The sequence below is a fragment of the Protopterus annectens genome, chromosome 8.part0 (assembly GCF_019279795.1).
Source record: "Protopterus annectens isolate FY-2018-M chromosome 8.part0, PAN1.0, whole genome shotgun sequence".
Lineage (NCBI taxonomy): Eukaryota > Metazoa > Chordata > Ceratodontiformes > Protopteridae > Protopterus > Protopterus annectens.
Genome location: NC_056741.1, coordinates 1,091,019,544 through 1,091,032,117, shown reverse-complemented (window position 1 = coordinate 1,091,032,117; position 12,574 = coordinate 1,091,019,544). Strand labels below are relative to the sequence as shown.

Below are 12,574 nucleotides of genomic sequence, written 5' to 3'. Positions count from 1 at the left end.
TCTTAAGGACTAGTTAGTGTTAAGAAAAGTATCAACCCCCGTCACACTTACAGACAACACAGATACTGTTAATTAGGGAGAAAGTGCATCCAGAAGAGTCAGGCAGAAATGCATCTACTGTATTCAGTGAATGAGATCTATGGCCTCCAGTACTCTTAACAATTACTTAAAATAGCACCGAAGAGTAAAAACTCTTTAGGGTTTTCCCGGTTAGGGGTGCCACAGCAGAACTCCCAGCAACCCATCTCTGAGTGCTATAATAAACACAGTCAGACCAACTAATACTAAAACCCTTAATGTCGATTAAAACTACTGGTAAGTAATGCAGGGAAGGGTATGCAACACATAACTGTAAGCCATATCTCTCAACTGTATTTGATTTTGCAGAACATTCATGATTTTGTCTCATATTGTTGCCATGTCCTTCATATTTTTGTTTTAAACTGGTTAAAAACTGAGAACTAAAGATACTCAGTAATGCCAGACATTAGAGTTTCATATTTCTTATTATTCAGAAATTGTGTTGATGCAAAACCTGTTGCTCTATTAACTTTTTAAAGTGAATTAGAGTCATTTAGAAAAAAAAACAAACTGCCCCTCATTTTAGACCTTTACCTCCCCATTATGTATGTATGTATTTATTTATTTATTTGCATTTGTTAACTGGGTTGGCCCAGCTGGGTAAGAATTACCCTTTTTCAGTGGAGAACCGAGGGGAAAAGCCCCAAACAGACATACAAATACATACGAATAGAGACAAATTAACAATATTACAGAGGAAAACAATATTATGGGTACAATGCTTTGTTCAGAATTCTTGAGCAGTGAACTTGAGAGGTATCCTATAAATGCATATACAGTGTAACAATTTCAAACTACATAATGATTTTATATATGCTGTACAGTGGCAATAGATGAAGTTCTTGAATAATGAATTTTTTTACTGCATCAAACCTTTTGACTTCTAACAGTAGGTACAGCTGATGTGAAATAGTGTGTGTGAATGTGTGTGTGTGTGTGTGTGTGTGTGTGTGTGTGTGTGTGTGTGTGTGTGTGTGTGTATGAGTGTGTGTGTGTGTGTGTATGTGCATGTGTGTGTGCGTATTTGTGTGTGTGCATGTGTGTGTGCGTGTGTGCGTATTTGTGTATGTGTGAATGTGTGTGTCTGTGGTGTGTGTGTGTGTGTGTGCATGCATCTTTTTTTTACTTTTTCTTTTAAATAAAGAATAAATAGTTGGATAAAATGGACTCCACAGCCACTGGGCTGTTAGCTGTTGCTGATTAACATGCATACATTAATTTTCTGAAAAACAAGGCAAATAGCAAATTATTTCCCTCATGTTCAGTGCAGCACCAGAATCACAAACAATGGTACATAGGCAATCACTTATTATGTCATAACAGCATGTACCACCATACACAGGCAATCACTGGTTATAACATGTACTGTGGTACAAAGGCAGTTACTAGTTATGACATGTACCATGCTATGCCATAACAGCCGTCTTATAATCAGTACGATCATGAGCACAGAATGGCTTGAACAAATATGTCTGTTACACAGATATTGGAGGATATTAGCTTTAATTAACTGGCTGTTGTTACTTGTACTCAATAAACTTCCTCAGACTGGCCTAAAGTTACAACATGTCCAACTTTATGCAGGAAGTTCCTTATTTGGGAAGCTGTGTTCTGCAAAAACAACCATGAAAAACTGCAAACACCTGAAATTTTAAGGTAAAAAACACTTCTTAAATTTCCTCAAATAGCTGTATAACACAATTATTTTCCATTTGTAAAACTTAATACTGTATGAAAAAACAGAAGCACCTCAGATTCTACAAAAAATATTTAATTTTTGCAGAAAAATCAAGCCCAGTCCTTTTGTACCGATTGTAGGTATGCTTTGTCCTGCAAAGTCTCATGTTTCCATAAAAAACGTCCCACTTTCGGCAACATTAGACTGGTTTGATGGTGAGATAAAGTGGTTATTGGTAGGAGCAGCTTCAAAATATGCAGCATTTACAGTATGACTGCAAGCCTGCATGATCCAGCATGCTTCCTTTCTTATTTTATTTTACCCAAACACTTGGGAAATGTCAGTGTTTACATTTGAGAGCGTTACAAATTAATACAAAAATGTATGGGGGGGGGGGTCTAATTACAGATGCAAGACATACAAAGTGTGTGTGGTAGTGCACCACAATTTAATAATAAAAATATTGCTAAAAAGGGTATGACATGATGAAATACATGTCATTTGCATGGAGATGCTTATAAGAACAAGCATTTTGAGCTGATCAGTTTAAGATCAACTTCAGTTACATTTTTATTAAAATACTTATACCTAAACACTGTACATTAAAAACAGGAATGAGTATAAATAATAAAAATAAACAAAAAGACATATAGGTGATAACTGACAAGGAAGATAATTTCACAAACACACAATGTACTAAATAAAATAAATAAAGACAGAAAATATACAAAATCTAACAGGAAGCAGAAAGTAAATGGGCTGTAAACAAAAACAGCAGCTAGACAAACTGAAATGCATGCATGATTAATCAAATGTAAGTTCAAATACGTATCCTTTTGGCCACTGCACAATAGCTAATCATGTGCTGCACTTGATTTGACAATAGAGCAACATTATTCTTCAGCAACTGAAATGTTGTTATTCTGTTAGTTTAAAAACAGCAGGGGATGCTGACTTACCATAACTCCTGTGATTAAACAGACTGCCTTCCCACATAGTGTATATGGCACCAAGTCTCCATATCCAGTGGTGAGAAATGTAATTGGAATGAGCCATAGTGCTCCCATAATATTACCTGCTGCATCTGGATATTGTCTACAGGAACAGAACCAAAAATATTTGTATAAGAGGTTATCAAAATCCATAGATTTCTTAACTGAAATGGTTTTATTCACAATAAGGCAAGCAAATCTATTTATCAGACACAACAAATCACAAGAAAATGTTAAAAGTCTAACAGTAAGGACATGTGGGTTCTGCTTCTCAGCCTCTTGTCATAAAACAATTTCAAATGTTCTGCAATGCCATAGATTTTCTGTTGAACTCATTAATATCATGGAATGGTGAGCTATAGTTTACTTTTATATATCAGCTAACAACTGTAGGGGCAAGATATCCCCTTGCAATACCTGTGACCCATGTACAACTGGTAATGTGGGTACAGGGGGACCAGTTAGGAGGAAAGGTTGGTAGTACTGCCTTGCCTTCTTCTGAGAGGTGGGACAGAGGGTTGTATTTTAAGAGGGGCATCTCATTCAATAGAAATACAATATGGTGACTTTAGATGTGTAGGAAGATGCCTGCTATGTAGTTTTATTTATGATGCAATTGGCATAATTGTTTTTCTTTGGGGGGGGGGATTCTGTATGGACATTCATTTTCTGTGTAATATGATGATGTTAGGATGCTTTTGAAAATATGGATAGATTACATGTTAGGGCGTGCTACCCTTTCAACCTTTCACTTCTGAGTTTCACCAAATTGACAACTAACTGGAGGTTGAGTAGGTGACAGCCCCCCCCCCCCGCTGTAAAAGCAATATAAATTAGAAAAATAAAAAAATACATGGTTAGTCAGTGAAGCATTTTTACTGTTGCAGATTAAATACATGCTGGAAAACAACAGTATATAGAGCAGAGTGTAAGTATAACTAACCGATATCCAAATGTGAACATTGTCATAAGTATAAAGAACACAATAAATAACAAATATAAGCATCACTCATATTCAGTGACAGTGTAAAATGCAGTATTTTACAAGGTTTGTAGCTACAAAGTACTAACATTAGTAGTAAATGGGTGACTGTTTGGAAATATTAGCTTTTACAAAGTCTAATGTAGAAAGGTACAGCAATTGGAATTCCCAGCTGTGTTATGGATTGACAGCAATATCAATAACAAGTACTCATGGCCTAACACAGGTGACAGAGAACAAGTAGTAAAAAGGTTTTCTTGACCAACACATACAGCAACAAAGGTCAAAGGTTCCAAGCACAAATGGACTTGCATAAACAAGTAGTTAAATGCTTTTTTCTATTCTAAATGTAATTTAGTAGAAAGGTATTTAATATGAGTATTCAGGCCAGGTACATGACACACCTCTCCCCCGCCCCTGCCCCAGCTATTAAGGTCCTGTTTCTGTGCCCCCCAACCCTCCTTTAATATATTTTATAAAAAAAAAAAGTTTATACCTGACTGCATCGAGTGCTTCAGTGCTCATGTTTTAGTTGAAAAAAAAAAAAATATTTATTTTTAAAATGTAGCAAACTGCTTGTGACAAATGTAGCAAACAGCTGTTATAGTTTATATCCTGCCTACCCTGCCAGCCTAGAAAACTATGGCTCTCACATTTTACTTTTTTTTTTTTTTAATCTTTTGTTTAAACTCTAGTAAACATCTTGCTACAGTTTATACCCTGGCTGCATGGAGCACTACAGCACTACAGCACTCAGGTTTTAGTAAAAAACATATATTTTTTTAACTTTTAAACTCTACCAAACTGCTTGCTAGAATATAGCAAGCAGTTGCTGCAGTTTAGACCACACAAGGAGCAAAACAGCACTCATGTTTGAGTGCAAACCAGTAATGAATTAGAGAGTGATTGGGATGGGCTGATTCTACCCCTCAACATGCTGCACCCAGGGTAGTTGTCTCTCTTTCCTCTCCCTAGCTATGCTACTGGTATCCAGTATTGAGCTAAGGTATGACTGAACATAAATCTGAAAAACAATAAATGAGAGTAAGATAACATATAGATAACATTTATTCAGCAACCAGCTCTATGCTTTTACAACAATGCTTCCTCAGATCAGTTTCAAACAGTTTCAAACACATAACTTTAAAAACACTTAATCATATGCTTTAATCTAAGAAACAGACACACTTCCTTTCCTAAAAGCTAGCATCTCTGTTACTACTTTTCAAACAAGTTGTTATTCAAACTAGGGTATATATATATATATATATATATATATATATATATATATATATATATATATATATATATATATATCAGCTTATAATTTATTTACGCAATTATATTCCCTTCTTTCCATTTTTATGGCAATATCCTTCACCTCTAATGGATGTACTTATTATTTGCAATACCATAAATTTAAATTGATGCCTTTCTCCTTTTGTTTCTATATGTTCAATTAAGGAATTAGTCTGCATTATTTGTGTGTAACCACGGTAATTCATTGTTTGCGATTGGATTGGTCAATTTGAATTCAAGTAATGTATTTATGTGCTATCAGCTTGTCAATGAGTTGTCTGATGAAGCAATGGTTCCCATTGTGAAAGCGCTCACCTTCTTTTATTAAAACAGAATATTTTATTTTATTGTGGTCTTGCCATTCATTCCAGTTACTTTCCACTTTGGGCTTCTATTTTTGATACTGCTCTACTTTTGGGTCTATTTGAATTTGTTGGGACATATTTGTTGCTGTTTTACCTTCTAGTATATGGCAATGTCTTTTTAGAATACCTTCTATTCCCCTTGTATGTTTATTATATGTTGTTATAGAGCTAGCAAAATTATCTTTAGTTGCATCCTATTGTCTAACTACGCCGTAGTGTGGAGCTTGTTATTGAATAAATTTTATCTGTGTCTTGTCTTGAGCTTGTTTGTTGTTTTTTGGTTTGTGAATTGTTAGTCATGCTCAGCATTTACCTGCTTGAGCTTTCTACTTATGTTTCTAGTATGACTGAACGTATATTTTCATATGTTAATGTCCATTAGGGTGTTTTCTTTTTGGCTTATTTTACCTTACATTAAAAACATAACAAATTATTGGCTGTTTCCTTTTTGTAACTTTGAGATTTCAAAGTTTAAAAAAAAACATTTATATTTGGTCTGAAGAAATCATAGTACTTTGTACAAAAGCAATTGCAAAGTAAAAAAGCTTCTAATGCATATTGCCTTTATTTTTGTTTAAAAATAATTTTCACAAGTGTGCAGTGTTCTACAATTGATTTTGGTGAATGTCTTGTATAAGTAGGTATGTATGTCTGTATGGGTGTATATATATATATATATATATATATATATATATATATATATCTATTTTGTGTCTGTGTGTGTTTTATATATATATATATATATATATATATATATATATATATGTAAAAAACACACACACTCACATATGTATATGTAGATGAAGACAAAGATGTACATGTATACAAAATAAGGGGTAAAAAGGTCACAAAGACAAACCACTTAGTAAAAACTCAAAAACTCAGCCAATCTAGCTTCTTGACTGAGTAATATTTTAAATCTGCATAAAAAATCTTGAATTAAACAGCATAAAAATGTAAAAAAAAAACAAGCACCTTCACACCTATCAAAGTGCTTGATCAGATTTAATAGAACAGGCATAAAATGCTGCTTAACTACACACAGTTTCAGGTCTACCTCTTAAGGTCACGTGGCCTAAGCAGGGTCTTAAAGGAACATAGTCATTTAAACCCTTCATTCTGTCACTTTGTAAATTTTAAAAGCCATTTAGTTTCAGTACATTCTGTTTTAGTGCTGACATCACCATCTATAATACTGACATTAAAAAGTTGTAGCACAATAAACTTAAATTTATGAGTACTTCCAGCAACTAAAATATGTTTTTGGCAGTGCATTTATTTTATCTTTTCTAGACATATCACAAATGCTTTCAAAGCTCTGTTAGTTTTACCAACATAAAAACTTTTACAAACAGTGCAGCTAGCTGAATAAACTAGATTACAGCTTTTACAATTTGCAAAGAAACTGAATTTATAAACCTGTTTAGTCTCAGGATGCTCAAATCTATCAGTAGTTTCAATAAACTGACACATATTACAGTCTCTACAATGGTGAGTTCCTAATCTATTAGTAATCCTTGGTTCCTACTGAACAGATTTATAGCACAACATTTTTCTCAAAGAAGTATTGTTCTTAAAACAAAATTTAGGAGCCTCACCTAAAATAGTTTTGTTCCTATCATCACATGTAAGGACATGCCAGTGTTTTTGAATAATTTCACAGACAGAGCTAACATAATTTGAGAACGTAATGCTCATTCTCAGAGTGTCTCCTTGTGACACCCTAGAACTCTTAGCTTCTGGGTTTTGATGAGAGAAATATGGTTCGGCCTGGGCATTCCTATTAGACAGAGTCCCTTGTCATGCTACATCTATCTCATGCTGTTAGTAACCTATACTACTAAAACCATTTGCCAGCTCATCAAACCAGATGCCATACATTCATCATTTGCATTGAGCCTGGCATACCTAAGGAATTGTCCTTTCAAGACATTCCTGGGAATATGTTGTGGCTGTATATCTGCCTATGTAAAATACTACATTTTTACAAGACTTTTTGTAAACTTGAGTGTCTAAACCATTCAGTTTTTTGATGATTTTAACATCTAAAAACTCAATATTCTCAGCAGAAAACTTAGAGGTAAATTGTAGGAACTTGTTTGTCTGTTGCAGGTATTCAACAAAATCATGAAGCATAGAAACAGAACTTGCCCATACAAAAAATATGTCATCCACAAACTTGCGTAGTATGGACTATACTGCTTAAAAAGGTTGCTCTCATTAAAGACATAGAGTGTCTCCCAATAAGTTAGCACTAGGTTTATATAGCTGTTGGCACAAGATGTGCCTATCACTATGTCAAGCATCTGCTTGTATAGCTGATCATTAAAAGTGAAAACATTGTTGTTCAAAATCAAATCAAGAAGTACGCTTCTAAGATAAATATGTCCTGCACTGTAATCAGAATATTTAGACAGAAACAGAGTAACAAATCCAATCCCTGTGTCATTGGATATGACTGTAAAACATGATACCACATCCATTGTAACCAACAGAAAATTGTCACTGGTGTTGGCACTGGATCACTCAAATAAAGATGTTAGAAAGTGCTTAGTATCTCTAAGAACAGTATTACCTTTAATACTGGTTGCAGTTGCTTTTCAACATAAATGGATAAGGGCTCAGTTGCCCAACCATAGCCAGAGACAATAGGCCTCATTGGAGGGTTTTCCATGGATTTATGAATTTGGGGAGGCCATGTAAAACAGGAATAGTAGGATATTCAGTCTGAAAAAATTCAAACAATTCCTTGGTAATGTTACCTTCCATCAACAAATCATATAGATTAGTGCAAATTCTTGATAACAACGTATCAACTGTCTTCTACTTGTTTTGTTTGACTTGTGTTTAACCAGTCTTCATCTGCCTGCCTTGGTTTGCCTTTCTTGTCTAATATTTTAAATCTCCTGAAGTGGAGGCCCATGACATATATACAGTATATAGATTATATATATTTTAGTCTCAAAGCCACACTGGAGCCAAAATGTAAAAAAAAAAAAAGCTTTATTTCTGCAAAGACAATAAAAAGGCAGACTGTTCAACTTTTTAGTGTCAAAAATGCTTTAGTGTAATGGCTTGTAGCCCACATATATACTCATCTATGATGTTTATTACCAGGCAGTCCTTCCAGCAATAGCCAGTTAAAAGAGAGTCATAGCTCCCAAGGCCAGAGAAATTCTTTGCCTGATCTTTCCACAGGCTAAATCCACAATGAGCCTGGACTAGGCTGTCCAACTCCATGAATCTTTGGTCGAAAATCCAATTCTGACTCATGACGAACCTTCAACCAAAGCATCAACTTTCTGCCTTGCCCTAACAGGCACTCTTCTTTTATACATCACTAAAATAATTGGTCTTTAACCCCTCATGACCAAAGTAACACAATAAATTTCCTAACTGAAGTGCTAAGAGAATTTTTAGAGACAGAAGTCACTTCACACATTTTAAAGGTACATTACTCACTCACTCTCCAATATGCAAGATGTCACACTATACATGTATACATAGATGTGCATACATGCATGCACGCCCACACACACATACACATACACACACACACACACACATACACACACACACACACACATATATATATATATATATACTGCATTTGTCGACTGGTCACAATGGTCAACCTGAAATGCTGAATTTGGAACATTGAAACAGCAGCCATGGTGAAAATGTATACATCGACATCCATTGTTTGATGTATTTGGCATGGCAGGAGGTGACATCAGTCACCCATACTATGCACCTTAATGTACCATTACACTTTACAGTCAAAGGCGCGTTAATTATATTATTTTGCAGGGTGCTATGCCCCCCTGCAAATTAAATATATCAACTCCAAGGAAATGGGTTAATTCCCTGTTCCTCACTGAACCGCAATCTCTTTTCACAATGCTGAACTCAAATACTAGAACTACACTACCCATTCTGGCCATTTGAAAAGTGCCTTTCGACCACATGCCGGTTGAGCACTGGCACTATCTATCTATCTAGATATATATATATATATATATATATATATATATATATATATATATATATATATATATATATATATGTGTGTGTGTGTGTGTGTGTGCGCGCGCGCACACATGCTTTTTTTTTACTTGCAGACTTGCAGGTGTACATAGTTTTATCATTACATGCATTGTAACACAAAGCATACTTTTGACACAAAGGTTAAGGCTGAGGGCTTTAGTTCTTGTAGCATATAGGGTTTGATTCCCTTACTCGCCATTTGCATTCTGTGTGACCTTGAGCAGGTCACTTAATCAGATATTGCACCTGGGTTGTCCCTGAAAGGGATTGTGTGTACAGTGGGTTCTTCCTGGTTAACAAACAGGAATTATTATTATCTTTATTACTGTTGTTGCTATTATTATCCCTTCACAAAAAGTCTGACATTAAAACTCTACTAAAAGTTTTGCAAAACAGCTCAGAATTCCCCAGTATTTGAAACTGCAGGTACTTATGAGTTAATATAAAATAATGATTAATGATAATAAAGATAACCTGGGACATAATTAAATCTCTTTTTCTTTATTATTTTATATAACTTTAACAGTGAAACATGACTTTTACTAGGTTAACTGAAGATGAACAACATCAAACTTTTATAACTTGCAATGTAAATGAACAATGTTACTATCTCAGAAAATGTAACATAATGCAATAACTTTGTCAGAAAAGAGCATCCTTCTGCTGTCTTCAGTATATCCATATGACTCTAGCGGAATTTATGAAAATATTAAACTCTTCTTCAATTTAGAGTATTATAACTAATATAGTGGATATCAAATGACTGTTTATGGTGATGTTGTTGTGTCTTTTGGCTTATCCCTTATCTTTTGGGGTTGCCACAGCGGAACTCCGGTCTGCTAATGTTTGGTAGTGGATTTTTATGTGCCGAGTTACCAGCCCTGACGCACAACCTTCAACGAAGGCACACCCATTCACGCATGCATCCACACAGAAGACGCTCATGAATACCTAAATACTTATCATATGAAGGAGAGGTTTGTTGCCAAAACTTAAGAACTTTAGATAGTGCATGTACAATGTCTGTGCATGTTTGTCATTCTACAAACATGCCTTAAAATTTCTCAAAAGACTATACAAACTCACAACCATAACGTTTTCATCTATTTATCAGAAGCAATATTGAGACCGTGCATGAGTTACCTCAACTCTCTTGTCTATTAATAAATGCCCCAAACCTTTGTAACAGACTAGATCAAGTTCACACACTCCTTAAAATGCAAAACCCTGACATACCAGCTGTAACCGAGTCCTGGATCAAAAAGGACAACTCAGTCTTATACCATTTTTTCCACATTATAATTATTTTCTAGATGGTAGATCCAACACAAGAAACATTGGTGAAACCCTTTCATGCTATACAACTCCTCTAAGCATCTAACTCCTAGCTCAAGCTAACACACTCTCTGTCACTTCACCTTACTGGCTACAACTACAAATTGCCGCAAAAAGTAACAAATAAATAAATAAATAAATAAACTATGCCTCTCAGTAGCTCACATCCATCTTAATTCTATAACTGGTAAATCCAAAAACACTAATTCAACAAATTACAGGCCAACTAAGAAACAAAAGCAACTACATCCTCTTAGGTGACTTCAGCATAAGTATGTTTCAGTCCATTCAGCATGACAGTAATGAAATTCTGCTCGACTTCAACCTTAAACAACAAACTTGCCCAGCAATAATTCCCCCAAAATGAATTTCATGTAGACCCGAGACAGGCTCAGACATCAAAAAGTTAAAGAGGCCCCCTCTATCACAGACCTGTCTTTCATATTAAACCTAAACATACTTGACGTCCACAATATTCTACTACAAATAGGCATAATTTCCATTTCCAGAGCTTGGTTTCAAAACTAGCTCATGGATTGCCACTTCTCTTTCAAAATTCACATCTTGATTTCTCAGTCAATCAGCCTTCAAACAGAAGTACCCGAAGGATCCATAATTGCCTATTTCCCAGCTTTATATATAAATGTCCCACTGACCTTTCACCTCTCCCCTTTCCCTCTCTATCAAGATAATATGGTAATATTTCACACTAGCAACTCAGTACCCAACCTCCAGGCAAACCTGGAGCAGATTTCCTAGCTGTAATCCTCTGCATCTCCATCAAATGTCTCCTTCTCAACTACACCAAAAGCAAAAATAGGATTTTTAGTACCAAAAGGAAACTTAAAAAAATACTTAGGAAGGTCTTTGTATATCTGTGACTACAACAACACCCAGTTGAAAATACTTCCTCTTTTAAATGCCTTGACATTTGGCTTCACCCATCCCTTAACTTCACAAGGAATAAGGTTATTTCCTATTTGTGGCCAATAGGAACTCTCACTTTCTTACTAAACCTCCATATCAGGATCAGTTATAGCCAAAGGCTTCTACTATCCCATCTTAAATAAAGGCTTCCCTTCATAGCATCAGCATCAGAAACATACCCTATACAAATTCAAACAATAACCAATAAAATTTGTATATTTGTTATTCAGTTCCCTAAAATTAAACACCATTGTCAAACACTAAAAAAACAACAAACAAAATGGTTCCTTGTTTAACAAAGGGTTGACCTTCTCCTAGGATCTCAACTATTCAGACTCCTAGTCAACTAGACTTTCTCTCCCTTAGCAGCTAAAGTAATTAGAAAACCTTCCTCTTACAGTCTCAGAAACCACACTCCTATGCTCCCGCATTGCAATTCCCCCAAAAAACTAAAGTTCATTGTGCAGATCACTGCTTCTCTATACTAGGTCAAAAACACGTGTAAAGTATTCCAGTAAAAATAAAAGACACCTCATTTTACACAAAGGTCAGGCCGCAACTAAACACCCACCTCTTCTCATCGGGTCTGTGTTAAATGTTCGAACATCCAAAATGTCGAACATTACATGGTCGACACCAAATGTTTGACATTTGGATGTTTGAACATAAAAAAAAAAAAAAAAAAGAAAACACAGAAAAAAACACTTTAACAGTGTAGGCAGGGGGCAAGCCCCCCTGCACCCCCTACTTAAATATACCAACTCCGAGACCGCACTTCAGTGCAGGAAAGGGAAATTCTCCCTATCTGCACCGTACGGTGTTGTTGAAAGTTTATCTTCGAGCACTCAAAATTTTGAACGTTTGATCT

The 12,574-nt window shown here is 35.2% G+C and overlaps 1 protein-coding gene across 2 annotated transcripts in view; it reads right to left on the bottom strand.

Annotated features, from left to right (window-relative positions):
• The window catches only part of KCNN4 (potassium calcium-activated channel subfamily N member 4), a 785,842-nt gene that overhangs the window by 177,552 nt on the left and 595,716 nt on the right, over positions 1-12,574 (bottom strand). For both annotated transcript variants that reach the window (XM_044080550.1, XM_044080551.1), the window contains exon 5: positions 2,719-2,854. In XM_044080550.1, the coding sequence (XP_043936485.1) occupies positions 2,719-2,854 (136 nt within the window). The remainder of the gene's footprint in view (positions 1-2,718; positions 2,855-12,574) is intronic.